This window comes from Apostichopus japonicus, chromosome 13, assembly GCF_037975245.1.
Source record: "Apostichopus japonicus isolate 1M-3 chromosome 13, ASM3797524v1, whole genome shotgun sequence".
Taxonomy (NCBI): Eukaryota; Metazoa; Echinodermata; class Holothuroidea; order Aspidochirotida; family Stichopodidae; genus Apostichopus; species Apostichopus japonicus.
Genome location: NC_092573.1, coordinates 26,625,819 through 26,644,611, shown reverse-complemented (window position 1 = coordinate 26,644,611; position 18,793 = coordinate 26,625,819). Strand labels below are relative to the sequence as shown.

General features: G+C 35.7%; 1 protein-coding gene across 6 annotated transcripts in view; it reads left to right on the top strand.

Moving 5' to 3' along the window:
* The window catches only part of LOC139978229 (spatacsin-like), a 73,955-nt gene that overhangs the window by 29,295 nt on the left and 25,867 nt on the right, over positions 1-18,793 (top strand). For all 6 annotated transcript variants that reach the window (XR_011796928.1, XM_071988207.1, XM_071988204.1 and 3 more), the window contains exons 18-29: positions 759-1,009; positions 3,933-4,041; positions 7,988-8,147; positions 9,754-9,946; positions 10,226-10,351; positions 11,039-11,181; positions 11,849-12,055; positions 13,290-13,397; positions 15,910-16,108; positions 16,374-16,591; positions 16,986-17,132; positions 17,560-17,724. Coding sequence is in view for 5 of the 6 variants with exons in the window: in XM_071988207.1 (XP_071844308.1) it covers positions 759-1,009; positions 3,933-4,041; positions 7,988-8,147; positions 9,754-9,946; positions 10,226-10,351; positions 11,039-11,181; positions 11,849-12,055; positions 13,290-13,397; positions 15,910-16,108; positions 16,374-16,591; positions 16,986-17,132; positions 17,560-17,724 (2,026 nt within the window). In the remaining variant the exon portion in view is untranslated. The remainder of the gene's footprint in view (positions 1-758; positions 1,010-3,932; positions 4,042-7,987; positions 8,148-9,753; positions 9,947-10,225; positions 10,352-11,038; positions 11,182-11,848; positions 12,056-13,289; positions 13,398-15,909; positions 16,109-16,373; positions 16,592-16,985; positions 17,133-17,559; positions 17,725-18,793) is intronic.

Here is an 18,793-nt window from a genome sequence, read left to right as displayed (position 1 = left end):
AGTGGTGGTAGCAGAATATTCGGAAAGTTTGAAGGGGAATTTATGGTCTGAGATTGGAACTTTGTTAATTCTCTGGTAAGGTGTAACATTGCTAAGGTTTGGGCTGCAATGTAAATTGTCATGTTTGCAATGATGATAGTGTGTGTTTGTGTGTGAACAAAAATGTGTGTCAGGAACTACAAACCATAAAGGCAATTATGTTCAAACTTGGTAGATGTGTGCACAATAATTTTTGAAGTGGTAGTAAATAAAGAAATAGTGTTCACCAGCCATCTAATGTCATGCCTAGTTTGTTCTAACTGCATCGTCAGGGACAACATACACTGTCACTGACTAAACTGATTTAAATTTAAGTTTCTGTTATGACCTCATCAATGCAGTACTCTTTTAAAGGTGATTTCATAAAAAAATGCTTATAGTTGGCATAAGTAAACTGATTCTTATTGGGAAAAATGCGTATTCCACCACAGAATTATTTGAATAACCAAATATCACACTTATGGTAACCTATGAAAACATGAAATTAAGCATTCTTTATTGGTTCAAACTTTGCTTTTCAAGTGTGAAATTGTGAGGTTTTAAGGAGCAGCTCAACAGGTTGTCATGTGGATCTGGTTAGGTGAGGTCACTTACTCTATGTATATGTTCTGTTTATATTGACTAACTTGACTCTATGTCAACAGTGGAATCAATGCATCACACTCTAGCTGGATGCAAAGTGACATTTTGCACACAAATCTGCTGTAATTTATTTTCAGAATATGTCAAGCCTATATGAAATCCTATTGCACAGCTGTCAGAAACATTTCCAAGCCATCTGTCACAGCTGCTTGTGTTGCATTTGCTGAAATGCTTGGTAAAAGCAGCACTTCAGTGAGGGTTGACGTACATTCTGCTGGTGTCATTTTGGAATTTCACAAATCCAAACTGGGTCATCTGAGCAGCAAGACACCAAGAAATACAGAAAAAAGGATTCAAGATGAACTAAAAAACAAAGAGGAACAGCTAGGTAAGCTTCCTTCATGAATGACAAAATAATTAAGAACCTGCACGTTGAGGAAATAAGATCAAGAAGATCCTAGCCATATGGAAGGAACAGTACCTAATTAATCAGACAAGAGTAATTGAATGTGTAGCATTGTGAAGAGGATTAGTTTTAGGCATGGCTATGGATGGCAAGTAGTGTTATTAGCTTGAAGATAAGAGTAAGGGTAAGTATAAGGGTGAAGGCATATTGCAGACAGGGTTAGAATGTTTGCACAATGTTAACTTCCTGCTTCAGATCCACCGGAATCCAGATTCCCTTGACTGTAATTACAACTGTGCAGTGCTGTTGTTAGGTGGAATATTTGCTATTTCTGTTTTATTTCCTTGCAGTGCTGTTTTTAGGTGGAATCTTTGCTATATATGCTATTTCTGTTTTATTTCCTTGCTGGAGGCAAAAGGATGGTCATTACATGTGTTTGTGCTTGTGTGGATGGGTGTGATGCTTTGGCTTATAAACCTTTCAACTCAAAAACGACACTGTGATTCATCTTCATACTTTGTATGTGAATTCAACTAATTGAGTAGAAGAACCCTTCTGTTATCTGTGGTGGCCAAAGGTCATTTGATGTCACCATATTAAAAAAATGATGAACAACATTTAACTTTTGGGATATATATTAACCTATAATTGTGTAGGCGTCCCATCAAAGTTGTGCAGTCACCTACTGCAAACGAAGGTAAATTAGAATAAATGAAAGAGTATAATAAAAACATAAATAGCTTTGATATTTTTTATTCGTTACCGGAGGCCAAAGTAATCTATGCGATGGTGATGGCGTGTTTGTGTGTATGGTAAACACTGTAACTCAGAAAAGTTGATGGTGGATTAAAATCATACTTAGTATGTGGTCTATGTGGATCCATCTTATTGAGTACAAGAAGCTTATTGTTTTCTGTAAAGTTCAATGGTAATTAGGGGTCAACAGAGGTCAAAGTCTGCAAACTTTGTGAACACGATAACTCAAAAAGTACATCATTGTTGAACTTCATACATGGTATGCAGATTAAGCTTCGTGAGTGCAAGAACCCTATTGAAATTGGTAGAGGTCAAGGGCCACATGAGGTCAACAGGTGTCAGAGTCCAAACTTAGAGCTACAATTAATCTGTGAATCTCTAATGCTCAAATGGTTTCAAAATTGACCATATTCTCTGTAATTTATACTAGATGAAATGGCTTTGAAAATATTTCACAGTGTATTAGCAATGTCATGTAACTCTCATTCATTAATAACAATTACTAAACAGACAGAAGGTAGCAGAGCTATTTGCTAGCTCAAAATTGGTAAAAGAAAATGTCCTTTAATGAAATATCTATGTATTTCACACAGGAAGACTGTTCTTTCTGGATATTGAAATGTTTTGGTTTAAAAGTTAATACTGTAAAATCCTTATGAGTGAATGACATGGTTGATGGCCACAAGGGATCGCTACAAATCATTTCTGGTTGTCACTTAATTCTTGGAAATTTAACTCACTTGCTCTACATTAGTCAGGTAGCAAATTGTATGGCATCACAAAGCTAACTGGCTTTCTGGTTTCAGCATAGGCTATTACAATTGTATTAAAGGGGTTAGAACTTACAGTGTATATATGGACAACAGCTCAGCCCACGGTAGTAAGCAGTGAGACTGCAAGTTTGACCTGCTGAAGCTGACTTCTTCAGATACACTGGCCCCACGGAAATGTTTTGTTTCGAGGGTGTGCGGGGAGGGGAAAAGTTTGAACATGCCTCTTAAAATAATCATGTTAGATACTGATAAGCTTGTGGTCCTACAGGCCCTGTTATTGGTCACAGAATTCACCATTGTGATCACTTGTTTTGTTCTTTTATTTTTCATATGAAAGTCATGTGCAAAAGTTGTCTTTTTACTAACTAGGCTAAAGGTCTCGTATGCGCAGAGAAACATCTGGCAACTCACAAAGAAATGTTTGCACCGTGCAGTAAATGTAGGGGTTGTTCATAAAGCTACGTTGACATTGTATTATAAAACATGGGATGTATATTTTTGTTTACACCAGTTTTGGGTCATGTCTCGGGGTATTGGTTATGGGGATGGGTTGAGAAATAATACTACAGAAATAATATGTCGAAATGTGGTTTGAAAAATTGTGCTTCACCCTGAACAGAGGTGAAAGTATGAAAGCTAAATTTGTTAACTCCAAAAGGAAATCTTAGATATATACTGTAAAGTGGATCAGCCTTATGAGTACAAATGTATCTTTTAGTGTACTTTGGAGGTCAAAGGTCAAAAGACCACAGATGTCAGTCTGAAAACATAACTTTAAGAAAAGAAAGCTTGAAGCTTAAATCTTGGGATCTGTTTCACATTATTGAGTACAAGAATCACATTGTTTTTTTTTCTTCAGTCAAAGTTATTTAAGGTTAAAAGAGTTCAATGTGAACACCTTGCAGTAGCATCATTGTAAAAATAAAGTTTAAATGAATTATGTAGATCCACCTTATTAAGTACAAGAGCATTATGTGAACAGTTGTGCACATCAAATGTTTGGTTGTGAAATAGATTTTGATTCTATGGGTTTGACTTGTACCTTTGCTTCTCTAACTATTCATGAATATGCTGGTTGTTCTATTGTATTTCAGAGAGCAGATAATGCCAATCCAGTGAGTAAATTACACGACTAGCTTGTAATTGACTCTCTTAATCATCATGAAAAAAGTAAACTTGATATAAATAGGTGTTCATACACAATCATCAAAAGTGAGCCCTTGTGCCCCTTCCAATACTTGGTGCTCACTAAGTTGATATGCCTCACTGAATCATACACCCCACATTTTGTTCCAGGTACTGCTAGGAGTGTAAAAGATATAATATTGCAGTTATTGTTAAGGTGATTCATATACTCTTGTATTTTGGCTCTTCAGTTATGCTACTCATGGCGTGCTTGAAAGGATCACAATCCAGTGCCATATATGTGCTAGAGATGTTAGAAAGAGCAATATCAGCCAAAGTGAATCAGCAATTCCAAGATTGGTAAGAAAAATAGTTAACTTAAAGTAAACCTACAAAGTCTTCTCCAATGAAAAGTTTTTGGTGAATGCTATAAGCTCTTAGTAGATCCACAACTCTGAAAAAGCATATATGCAACATTGACACAGAACATATCTAGATATGTGGCTGTGATTCATGGATAGAAGTGATTTGTCATGTTGCCTTCTTCTAGGCATGCACTGGATCCAAGTTCCTGGAACCAGAGTTGGATGGATCTTACTCAAAATCTGACAGTACTAGATTTCATAGAGAAAATTAATGTGTAAAAAAGAACAAAAAGTTGAGAAAACATCTCCACCTTCATTACAACTTGTATAGATGTGCTTAAAATGGATTGGGAGAGGTTTCTTAGATTTACATTCATTGTGTATCACTTCTGTAACCAGTTGCTGCTGGTTTGAACAAGATTCACAAGGACCACATTATGTTTCCATTTTACAACCGGTGGAAGGCAGTGAAAATGATGGAAGAAAAAAATTACCAGGAAGTAGTGTACATTCAATTCCTGGAATATGAAGAGACATACAAAAAAAAAAAAAACCTTGAATGCATACTTTCCAATTACCAGAGTGAGATTAAGCATGGATGGAAACATTTGAAATCCTTCTTCACAGTTAATAAAGATGAAGGCCTTCTGAAAGCAGTTAAGTTCAGTCGTAATTATAAAGTTAGGGAATATCTGTCTTTGAATTTAACTGTGCAACTTTTGTTGAACTGATATAGACTACTAGTATTGGTTCCAATTTAAAGATGAACAAATAATGAAAGAAAAAATCTCTCCTTTTTATATATAGTGTAGATTATAAGTTACCAAGCAACATTTTTTAATTTTTCATGAAAAAAAATGAAAAGATAGCATAATGTTCAAGACTTAAATAAATAAAATGTCATAGAGTTTCTTGAGAACTATATACAAGTTTTTTACCAAATTTGAAATGAGTTTTGCAACGATTTTCCAATATCTGAATAGCCGACTCGCAAGCTGACCCCAAATAGCATAAATTACAAGATCACGTTGTGGGTATGATACAGTATGCTGCATGAATGCACTCACTAACCTGTCAAACTGGTACAATAATTATGATGATTGTCTCAAACGTAGATTAGTATAACATCCTAAAGAAACATCCTACTAAAGCAAGTAGAAGTGCTTGTATGCACTACTGTTCAGTCAGATTCAGCTGGATCTTTTGCAAATTCTGCTGGAACCAGATAGTTTTACATTATCCAGCTGAATAATTTGGCTAGACTGTATCCAGTGAATCCCTACTTTTCTGTTGTTTCAAATTAACCAACACCCAAAACCATGATTATATTGATTTACTTCTTCTTTCATTCAGTCAACCAGGCAGAAAGAAATCTGTCCAGATTCTTTCCCGCAGACAAAGTTTCATTTTTTCTGTGACTGAGTTGTCTGTATCATATGTGTCATTACTCAATAAGTGCTATTGCTTAAATCATGCATTTTTAAGAGAGTCACAGTAAGTAATCACAAGGATGTACACCAACTTTCTCTATTTTGGAAAAAGAAAAGCTTAGATGAAGTTATAGCTTGTAGGTTCTCCTCATAGAGTACCAGAGCCTTGTTGCTAGCTATGAAGGTGAAAACATTTGAGGGCAAATGTTAAAATCTTGTGTGCAGTGTTGCATACAATGTTCTCATGTAACATTTGGCATGGATTCCCTTATTTCTGGTTTAGCACAAGTTGTTAATATTGATACACTTGTAGCTCAAAGAAATTGACAGTGACATGAAAACTGGTTTAACCTTAGACTGGGGTGTGTGGATCCACCAAAGTGAGTGCAAGTATTTATCGTAGAGGGCAAAGGTCCTGTGAGGCTGAAAACCTTTATAAAGTTGATAATTTCTAAAGAAAACTTGGATGCATTTAATACTTGGAATGTGGATCAACCTTGGTAATTCCAAGAACCTATTTATCTCATCTCCCTACATGTAATGTATAGGGAGATAAGATATTGTACTTCACCCCACATCAGAAATGTAAGGATGTTTGTGTGCGTGTGTGTGTGAGCAAAAGGTGTGTCGCCATGTGTTAGTCATATGCTGCTTGTCAACATAAGGCTTTACACCACATGATATGTAGAGAGTGATACAGATCTTGTTTGCCTTGCTGATAGCTAAAAGAATTATTCTGGTCATTATGCAGAGTGCATATGTGACGCTGTGGCTTGTAAACACGATAAATCAATATTCTTAAGGTGGATGGACTTCAAATGTTGTATGTAGATGCACCATATTGAGTTTTGGCTACTATTGATTTTGGCTGGGATCAAAGGTCATACTACGCACCAGAGGTCAAATGGTGAAACCCTGGTAAAAATGATAACTCAATATTTAAAGTTCGATGGAATTTTGTGTAGATGCACCATATTGAGTTCTTGGCTGCTTTTGTTTTTGGTGGGAATCAAACTCACAATAGGTTACCATAGGTCAAACTGTGGAAACATTGTAAACATGAAACTCAATATTCTAAAGTTGCATGTATGTGCAACATAATGAGTTATCAACCACTAGCTGGGATCAAAGGTCATAGTAGGTCACCAGAGGTCAAAATGTGAAAACATTGAAAACATGATATCTCAAGAAGAGAAGCTTCAATGAATCTCATGCTTGGCAAGTTGATGTCCCATATTGAGTAGAGGAACTCTATCGAAATTTAACAGGATAAGTCAATAAGTACATCTATCTTCAACTTTATACTTAGTATGTAGATCCAGCTTGGTGAATGCAAGAATCCTATGGAAATTTGTAGAGGTCAAATTTAATGAGGTTAACAAGTATCAAAGTCTGAAAACCTTTTAACATGATAACTCCAAAATTAAAACTACACTTAACTTAAAATGATTTGATTTTATTCTGGTGAAAATAGTTTGGTCAAATTCAGTTTTAGTACTGTGAAGGAGCTATATAGATGATCAACGAAACATACAGTCATCCAGGAAATGAAATGTGCTTCAATCTCATAATAATATTTAACACATTCACTGTGAGACAATCAGCAGGTCCTTATCAGTTTTTACACTCTGAGCCTCTCCCAGTCAACAAGTTATCTCAAATAGTGGAAAAATTGACTTAAGGGGTCAATAAATAGGTTATCTCAAAATTGGCCATATTTTCTATGATTTATACTAGATGACTTTTGCTTGGCTAAGTTGTGAAAAATATTTGACAGTGTATAAACAATGCCATGTAGAGCTCTGGTTCATGAATAACAATGTTTAAAGGGATAGTTGCAAGGTAGCATGACTGATTTTATTAGTACATTTTTGCATGTTGAAACTTTTTGGAATTTATACAAATTCTATCCTTATCAGTGAATGAAATGGTTGATGCCCAGAAGGAAGTGCCACATTTAAGAGCTGGAAATATGTGATCTTTTCTGGTTGTTACTTAAATCTTGGATAATTTTAACTCACTTGCTCTTACATTAGATAGTTATTTGAAATAATATGGCAAGGAATCACAAAGCCAACTGGCTTTCTGGTGGTGTTTTCTTTCGAGGACAAAGGTCAATTGAGATCAATCACTTCCATTATGAAGGAGGTGGGATCTGCAACTCCATAGATTGCCCTCGTTGTTTGTTGTAGAGGGTCGAAAGTCGTTTGAGGTTCGAAAGGTCAAAGTTGGAAAATCTTTGTAAATACAGAAACTTATTAACTTAAATACATGAAACGTGTTATTTTGTTGAGAACAATGCTCCATTGAGGTGCCCAGAGGTCAATGTCTTGAATATGACAACTCAGAAAACAAGTGAAGTCTGGATAAAATGTTTACATAGTGTGTCAGCCACCTATGTGAGTAACTGAACTCTATGTTTAGCTGTAGATATCAAAGGTCATTTGAGGTCAAAGTGTACAGTGTTCCTTACATGTTCTCAGTCTGTTGGCTTCTGGTTTATGATTACAGTACTTCATGGGAAGCATCTGAGGTCTGGAGTTTAGCTGTTTTGTTCTGTCAGCGGCACAACCTTCCATACTCTACTGTTTATCTTAAGCAGTGTGCAGAGAAAAATCAGTGGCTCCAATTTACCTGCTTTGCACAAATCCATCAGTATTCCCGAACTCAGGTATGTTTTGTCTGCTAGTATTCCTAAACAAGTTTTCTTTATTTCTGCCATTAAATTACAAACATTTCCAGTTATTAATACATAGTTATATAACAATCAGGCAGCTGGACCAGAAATAAGAGAACTTTTCGAGTGTGGTCGCTATACAAAGTAAATCCCAAAATTCCAACATTAAAAGGAGAAAAGTAAAACACACAAACCACAGGGGAAAAAAACACATTGGAGTTTATCAGAACCGAACAGAAAATTAATTCAATGCTCATAATAAGGCAGAACTATACAAAAATTATTTGTTAGTATTCTTTAGCTAGATAATACTTAAGTTTTCTCTTATGAGATGAAATTGATTTTCTATTTCTAACGTTTTCACTTGAAGAATTTCAAAGGACGACACCAAAACATCTTACTTGAGAATGATACACATGAGTCCTGGACATAGATGTTATGTAACATATTATAAGAATAAGTATTGTACTTATGAAATCTAGTGTTATAATGAAAAACGTGTAACAGAGTAACCCATTATGAAACAGACAGAAAAACTTGTAGAAAAGAAAGTTAAACTAACTGCAACTGATTTCCAAGAGACAGTATTTTCATGAAGCGCAGAATTCAAATAAGTTCTCTCAAAATTAGAAGGGCATGTCTTACATTCCTTCTAACCAAAATGTCACAAGTATTAAAAGAATAATCTACGTGGTTATGTTGTTGTGAGCATCCAAAATGATATAAAAATGCCACACTGGTAACACAGAATCCATATTCTTAAGTAACGATTGCAGATTTGATGCAAATTCGTTATCAGTTTTAATGACCAATTCTATGAAACAGGTTCATAACTCTTGAAGTGTGCTGTCATGCGTTCATTTTGTTATGTACACACAGCTGAGCATATGCTATACCCATGCCATCACTACTATGAAAATACCGATGTGCCAAAAATGTGGTTGTACGAAAAATGAGAGAAAGTGATTTTTCCAAATTCCTGACCCACAGAATATCGCATTGAATGGAACAGATCCCTGGTTGTACAACCTGTTATTATCTCAATTATCTACTGGTATCCTATAAAAGCAAGATATTTAATATGTTTGTATTCCCGTATAAACAATCCAACAGTACTTCCAAATAGATATTCATTGTTTACCAGTATCACAGATGAAAATAAAATTGTCATGACCTCTCATGATTCACAGGCCTTTCTGTGATACCAGGTGTCATTAGACTGTAACCAAAGTTCATCTGACATTTTCTAGTCTATCATACTCTTGTTGATATACAAAAGCATCATACAGCCACAAGGACATGCATGTGTGATTTATTTACAGTTGGCATTGACAAGAATTAGTGCTCTCTGTCATAGTTTCTTAGGGATCGAAGGGGCTGTCGGGCTAAAACGTTCAGTGCCCACTTATAATGACCTATCATCATTGCTCCCTAACAGCTGATCTTCATCTTCTAGTATTCCCAATTTCCTGTGTTATACCAGTGGCTGCAGTCTGACTGGTTGAGTTTGATTTGTTAACAAACCGACAGGGTATCTTGAAAATAATTGTATTCCTCTTATTAAAATGCTACTTAACAGTTTATTTGTATTTGTCTCTAGATTCTTGAACTTCTGAAGAACTTTACAATCTCAGCATTAAGAGATCATCTAAGCAGTGCATTTGAGAACATGAAATTTGGACCAGCTTCTTCCAAACCAGAACAAATGGCAGCGAATCATGAGCAGCTAATGGCCACAAAAAACATCAGAGCTAAATTTTATGCCAAATTTGGGGTTCTGTCAAAAACAGACGGTAAGTTTGTTGCCAATTCCAGAAATTAATTAATGTAAAAAAATGCTGTGATGATTAGCATCATGCTACAGTACATTACTATCAGTTATGCTATGAATATGAACCAAACTCATGCTAGAGTGAACAGCACTTGCTCAAAATATTACATGCTGAGTAAATGATGAATTGTGGGTTTAACACAGCAATAATAAGATGGGTTGCATCGATATTAAGCTGGTCTGATTCTTGGCATCATTTGTTTGCTTCACATATATCTAATCCCTTTTTTTCTCTCAATAGATCAACACACAAAAACCCAAGAGTTCTCTGTTTCTGATAACCTGTCAGATGAAGAGGTAACCTCTGAGGATCAGTTTGTTGATGACACTGATGTTGATAATGATGATGCTGTTACAGTACCAAAAGGTATCCTTCTCATTCATTGTTTACTACATATTTAAGATGTAGTCCTCCTAGATAGCTTTAGGCAACAGATGCTGTTTCTTTCTAATACTTCCACAGCTGTAGTCATTATACTTGCTGCCATTACTATGTAAGTATATGCAGACCTTGCACACTGTGACTTTCCGTGAATCAAATAAGGAAGGAAATTTTCACTTAAAACTAGAAATAATGAATAATCCGAACTGTTCGTTCTGACGGTATTGGACAAATTGATCTCGGCATCAATCAGGTGACAATGTCAATGCAGCTGTAGGTCTTTCTGGTTCTTGTATTCTCATTTTGATGGTGGACTAAAATGGTACTGTAAAGCAATGAGAGTGATTTTGCTGTATGAAATACTGCTAATTTTGATGGTGGACTAAATCGGTAATGTAAAGCAATGAGAGTGATTTTGATGTTAGAAGCACTGCTATTGGTGTATTTGTTCAATTACAATGTTAATAGCTTACTTGAATAGTGTGAATATTCATTAGAATGTTTTCATCTTTAAGTTGTTTAAGTATGCTGTACAAGTGAGACATTGAATTTGCGTCATGATGCTCATACAGCTGTGGTGCAAAGCATGATATTTTACCTAAAAGCAGTCAAATGTAGTGATTTATTGATTGTATGACTCAAAATATTTCTCGCCTACTTAATGGTTTCTAGATTTGGATGAAAAAGACATTCCAGAGGATTTCTTTGGCATTATATTTCACTGTGATGCCCAACCTCAGCCATTCAACGCCCTTCTCTCGCATGCAATTGCATCAAGCCAACCAATATTAGCAGTTATGGCCTCCTGCTACCAGGTGCCTGGTTTTCTTTCCATTTCATTCAAATTGTTAAATTATGCCATTAATTGTAGGTGGATACCCAATATTGAGTTCAAGTAGCCATTTTTATGGTGGAGATTAAAGATCATTTGAGGTCAGCAGAGGACAAATGTTTAAACCTTGTAAAAACCATATCTCAAGGAACTTGGATGGGGCTCAAACTTTGCATGTAAATGCCCCATATTGTGTAGATGGATCCTGTTCATAATGGAGGTCAAAGATCATTTCAGTTCATCAGAGGTGAAAAACATAGTATCCCAAGAAAGGAACCTTGGATGTAACTCATTTTCTAGTATTTGAATGCACCAAATGTTATTGATGAATGCTATTGTTTGTTGAGAGGAGTAAGCCTATCGTTTTCTTAGTGGTTAATGAGATCATTTAAGATTGTCAGAGGTTAAAGTCTGAAAACCTGTAAACATGATATTTCTAGTGGGGATTTACTGCTGATTTATCACAATGAGTACAATAGCCACACTGTTTATAGTGGATTCCAATGGTCCTTCTATTCAGTGAAATGGAACAGTCTATCAAAACCTTGCAAGTATGATATCTTCAGATATTAGGTTCCTAAAAGATGCAGTTATTTTCATCATTGAAACCTGAATGCATGTTCACATTTCTGGTTATATTTTGTTTTCAGAATTCATCTCCCGTAGATTGTCTGTGTACCTGGCTTTATACCATTATCAATGAAAGAGGAAGGTCAAAGTTCAAATCTTCTCTGGCATCTGCTGCATCATTCCAGTGGCATTCTTGGACTCTTCATGAACTCTTTAGACTGATTTATGCAGCTATAGAGTCTGGTGCCATCAACTTGGTGCATAAAGGCTTTTTCATATTTGATAAGGTATACAAAAAGATATTTGTTCTTGTAACTTCTGACAGTTTTTTGTTATCTGCTAAGTACTTTCTCAGAAGCCGGTTTATGTCTAACATTTTGGTAAATTTTGTCTTATGTAGTTATGCTGTGGTTTGATATTTTTGTGTTTTAGATATCTTACTTTTCATTCCTTGCTGAAGGCAGAACGAATCTATGGTATGGTGGAGGGGTGTGTGTCTTTGTGACACTTGCTCGTAAATGCTATATCTTCAAAGGATAACTTGCGTACATTCCATATTTGGTATGTAGGTTACCCATAGGTAGAACTGGTTTGGAATTGTTGTTGGTATTGGTCAAAGGTCATTTAAGGTCAGCAGCCCAGTAATCTGTTATGAAGTACAAAGGTCATTTGAGGTCAGCAAGGGGGAAAGTGTGAAAACATTAAAAGCACTGTAGCTGGATAATTTTGTTTTTGAATTAATGCTTCTAATTTGCTTCAAGTCAATGGTTGTTTAATGCTAGCAGAATTCAATCCCTAAAAACCTTTATTCCTAGTTAGGGAGTGGCCAATAAAAAGCCTTGGGTTTCAGCATTACATTTTGTGCAAGGACATGATGTACAGAAATGCACATAATTGGTCAGATCTTAGTTGATATTGTTGTTATGAAATTGAGAATGATTTGTATTTTTAAGAACCTTATTAGTAATTCTTGAAAGTTTAAACCATATCAGGGTAATATTTCATTGCTCTCACTATCTTGGTAAACAGCCATGCTCTCACCATACTTAATTGGTACAGGTTTTTAAGATGTCATTTGCATCTAAGCTGAATTAGAAATACTGCACAATATCTTAAAAACTGCTTTGAATTATCAATATTAAAGACCTCAGGAAGTTATTTTGAGACAGAACAGGCGACCTCATCCCATTACAGTTGCCATTATTACTGCTTGTTACTTCAAAAAGTACATTTAGTCACATATCTTGTCCAAATATTTGCCCAAATATGATGCTGATTGAAGGTGATTTGAAGGTGATTTGAAGTCAACAGAGGTCAAAAACTGATGTTCTGGTACTTGACTTCAGGACACATTTCCTCAGTTGCTCTATCAATCAGGTCATTCCATATACAGTAAAATCATATATGGCTAGGAACCTCTAAGCCTGCTGACTTTTTTTCTTTTTACTAGTTCATCATTTTTCAATATCTGTTTTTTGATAATTGTCATTCTTTGGTGCATTTACACCCTTCTTTTTACAGAATTGCCCATTGAACTTGTTCCTTAGATTTTGCTGTGAATTTTTGTTGCACTTTGATGTAACTGCAGCAAAAGACCACTTGGATTCCTTCCAGTCAGCAATACAAAAGGTAGCCTTACCAATACTGTTATTTGTAGTTTCATTTTGTAAGAAATGAGGAAACATCAATGACATGTTCCATATCAGATCATCCATTTCATGACTTTACATTGAACCTTACCAAGTAGTATTGCTTCATATCTAAGGAGCCATTCATGAAACTGATGTAAGACAACATTGAATTTGACCAAGTAGTATTGCTTCGTATCCAAGGAGCCATTCATGACACTGATGTTAGACACAACATTGAATTTGACCAAGTAGTATTGCTTCATATCCAAGGAGCCATTCATGACACTGATGTTAGACAACATTGAATTTGACCAAGTAGTGTTGCTTCATATCCAAGGAGCCATTCATGACACAACATTGAATTTGACCAAGTAATATTGCTTCATAGCGAAGGAGCCATTCATGACACTGATGTAAGACACAACATTGAACCTTACCAAGTAGTATTACTTCATATCCAAGGAGCCATTCATGAAACTGATTTTAGACACAACATTGAATTTGACCAAGTAGTATTGCTTCATATCCAAGGAGCCTTTCATATTAAACCTTACCAAGTAGTATTGCTTCGTATCCAAGGAGCCATTCATGACACTGATGTTAGACACAACATTGAATTTGACCAAGTAGTATTGCTTCATATCCAAGGAGCCATTCATGACACTGATGTTAGACAACATTGAATTTGACCAAGTAGTATTGCTTCATATCCAAGGAGCCATTCTTGACACTGATGTTAGACACAACATTGAATTTGACCAAGTAGTATTGCTTCATATCCAAGGAGCCATTCTTGACACTGATGTTAGACACAACATTGAATTTGACCAAGTAGTATTGCTTCATATCCAAGGAGCCATTCATGACACTGATGTTAGACACAAAATTGAATTTGACCAAGTAGTATTGCTTCATATCCAAGGAGCCATTCTTGACACTGATGTTAGACACAACATTGAATTTGACCAAGTAGTATTGCTTCATATCCAAGGAGCCATTCTTGACACTGATTTTAGACACAACATTGAATTTGACCAAGTAGTATTGCTTCATATCCAAGGAGCCATTCATGACACTGATGTTAAACACAAAATTGAATTTGACCAAGTAGTATTGCTTCATTTCCAAGGAGCCATTCATGACACTGATGTTAGACACAACATTGAACCTTACCAAGTAGTATTGCTTCATATCCAAGGAGCCATACATGACACTGAGTTTAGACACAACATTGAATTTGACCAAGTAGTATTGCTTCATATCCAAGGAGCCATTCATGACACTGATGTTAGACACAACATTGAATTTGACCAAGTAGTATTGCTTCATATCCAAGGAGCCATTCATGACACTGATGTTAGACAACATTGAATTTTGACCAAGTAGTATTGCTACATATCCAAAGAGCCATTCATGACACTGATGTTAGACACAACATTGAACCTTACCAAGTAGTATTGCTTCATATCCAAGGAGCCATACATGACACTAATTTTAGACACAACATTGAATTTGACCAAGTAGTATTGCTTCATATCCAAGGAGCCATTCATGACACTGATTTTAGAAACAACATTGAATTTGACCAAGTAGTATTGCTTCATATCCAAGGAGCCATTCATGACACTGATGTTAGACACAACATTGTATTTGACTAATTTGAATAATAAACATCAGGGTTTCCTTGTTGCAGTTTGTTTGGTGATGATATGTTTTGACACTGTGAGGGAGCATATGTCAGTGTGCATGGGGTGATGTGTTTTGATACCTGTGGATAAAAAATGCTTACAGTACCATCACTGCATGAAGACACACACTCAAGGGAGTCAAGATCCTGTCCGTGGTCGTTTTAATGGCAGATGCAAAACTTTTATACCATTAATGAATATTTTTCTGTTAATATGTGTAAAATGCTGATAATGTTAATAAACTTAATTTAATAAAGCCATGAGAAAGACAGTTCGATTTGTGCTGCTTTGTTAGTCACAGTGTTGTGGATAATATGGTTGTTTTGGGTTTTGCATAAAACATCCAGTCCAACAGCTGCTATAACTATAGCTTTTTATTCCACAAATTAAAACTTAGTATGTTGTTAAGACAAAGGTACGTTACAAGATGTCATCACTAAATTTAATTAGAACAAGCCTGAAGTTCTATTTCCCAGAAATTGATATGTTTTAATCAAAGCATCAATTGAAAAGTTCTGTTACTCTATTAGCTTAATAGAACACTACATCACTCAACATAAAGTTTTGTGTCGGTCTGTGGCTGTGAAATTGTCCTGGGGGCTAGGACAAGTATTGCATGACACAATAGGATGTTAACATTTGTTCCTGTTCTGAAATAACAATGACAATGGTTGTTGATCAGCATTGAATCAATCATAGAGGCTCCCTTTATTCAACATGGTGATGAGTTCAAATGTCAGGTTTGGATGGTAATTTGTCAATTTATGTTTTCAATCAACTAATTTTCCAACATATAGTTTACATATTCTTCCATATCTTCAGTGTAAGCGATACGAAAATATTCAACTGGTGCAGCTAGAAACAACTCACAAACCCAAGATTGGGAATTTAAAGTGGTACCAACAGTCAGCAAACCAGATTGCAATATTTATGTTATCTACTTGTTCCAGTCACTGGGAATTGTCCAGTCTTCTGCAACTACTCTCTGAGGTCAACTTCTCCTTAATTGTCTCCTCATCAGGTAAGCATTTATTTTCTGGTAGTCTGGACAGAGGGAGAATAGTTAGAGACTAGAAAACTTATTTCCACCACCACCATTATTTCCCACACCATTCCTTGTTCATAAGTACCCCATGTATGACGAACAGAAAACCTGAACCTCCAGGCTACCAGTGTAGTTCATAACTTCCATAATCTACCACAAGCTAATACATATTTTGAAGGAGACAATTTTTACTTAATTTTCGATAAATTTCTGTGTTTTTTTTTTGACATGCACTTGGCAGATCCAGATTACAGTTTACTTTACCAGCTGAATCTTATCTTGAAGGATACTTCTCAAGAACATACATATTTCAGCAAGTTGATATGCTGTGAGAAGGAATCATTTCAATCTGAGTGTACCTTTATCTTGGAGAGGCTACAAGATTCAAATCAGTTCAACAAAGCAAAAATGTTTGCTCGTCTTACCAGGTTACCCATTGACAATCTTATCTTCAGTCAGGTGAGCTAATGACTTTTAGCCTTTGTAAAATCTTTACAAAGAAAATGAATTCAATTCTTACTGGTGTCATTTAGTGTACCACTCTAATTGCTTGGTGAAAACATATTTTAATCATAACAACTGGGATGAAGAATTCACAAGTCTACAATAGTGTGGTATGCAATGGGAAAATTTGTCATGAATATTATTACACAAGTTTTCTGTTATAAATAGTTTTCTGTTTTAAATTTCAAGCAATGATAATATCATGGAGTTGAATTAAAATCTTTCAATTTTTTTGTTTGCAATAGTTACTATTAAGAAATGAATTAATTGTTTTACTATATATTTGTTTTGATTAACATTTATTTACTCTCTTGTGTTTGGGCTAAATTTGAACTTCTTTATGTCTTAGGTGGAAAAGGAACTTGTCAAATCACGTCCACCACCACAAGTGGTAGGCGATGATGCTGCTACTGATGAACTCTCGTTCTGGCAGAAATGTAATGATCTCTTCAAATCAAATAGAGTCAAGCCAAAGGCTGCTGTGTCATTCTTCCAAGTGAGTTGTACATGTTATATATCTAGCCATAGGTTTGATTACAGCAGACAAAAGTAATTTATGAAAAGTTTGCATTCACCATTGAATTAATATCTTCTTTAATAGGTGGAGCTGTCTTGCTAAACATGACAACTGTTTTGATCATTATTATTGTCACACAAGCTCTTCATCAAGGAAAATACTTTTAAAAGCAGGTTGGAGAGAAATTAGGTTCAAGATATCCTGCTGTCATTCATTGCTGTAAGCTGGATTAGTGTCTTTATGGATACCCAGTCTGCATGTTGTTAACAATTGCAATTATTAGTACTGATCCACACTGAATTTTAGGAACCTCCCAAGATAATTTTCAGATGTAGATAAGCTGGTTTTTCCAGCAACTGATACATGTTTAACTTTAAAGTAAACTATTTTCACTCCATTGTTTCAGAACTGGGTGAACAGGGAAAATACAGACGTGGTTTTGAGTTCCACTGAGAAAGCTTTCATACTTCACCTAGCCTATGAATGGATGAAGAAGGTCTCACAGGGATCAGCAGTTAGCCAACTGGAAAGAGAAATGTGGACTTGGAGACTAAAAGTAGAAGCAGAAAAGGTATGATAATGAAAGAAGTTGTTTCAGTATTAACGGAAAAGTCACTGAAGCAAATATGAGTGAAAGATGTTGGCACACGTACCCTATGGTGTGTAGATTCACACTGGTATCTTGGAGTACTTGACGTTTGTATCTGTTTCTTTGTGTGTTACAGTACACCTCCAACAGGAAATACATGTTCACTTTGTTATTCTATGACAATTGTCAACAAGAGGGCAATCCATGGACTTGCAGATCTCATCTCCATGATCTAACCATCAATGTTGTTTCATGCATTGCATCAAATGTTGGCCAATTTCAAATCTGACCTACATTGTCCTTTCAACTTAACCCTCAACATCCAAAAAGGAAGGTTTGTGACCTCTGACTTATGACATCATCAATCACACAGGCACGAGTAAACATGGTCAGGCACCTTTCACCAAGTTTGAAATTGATGAAACTTACAGTCCAGGAGGAGTTTGCGACACACTTTTTTTTGCAATTTTTGCCAATTTGACCTTTGACCTAACTTGACCTTTGACCCCAACCCTTTACAACCACATAAAAAATATATTTTAATATCTTCTCATCATTCTCTTCATATCCTTGTGGTTAAACGACTATTTCCAGCACACTGATAACAAGCAGGTCATGACTAAAAAGTTTTTGGAATATTAGACCTATGACATCATCAGTCACACAGGCCAGATTTTACATGGTCAGACACCTATGAACCAGGTCTGAACTTGATTGGACTGACGGTCTAGGAGGAGTCTGCGACACACTTGTTCGCTCACACACGCACACACACATCCTCACATTTCTGCTGTGGGATGAAGTACAATATCTCATCTTCCTATACATTACATGAAGGGAGATGAGATCTAATAAAGTGTTATGTTTCGTTACTGTGCTTCCTGATACATGTACATTGTGTGTCATATTAGTAAGCTCAGGTACCACAAAATGTGCTCCATTTTACTACTCCATGACACTTGTATAAAGTGATATGTTTCTTTGCCCAAAACCACAAAATGTGTTATGCTCTCATCAAGTTATGTTACAACTGCCCCAGATTTTGCTTCAT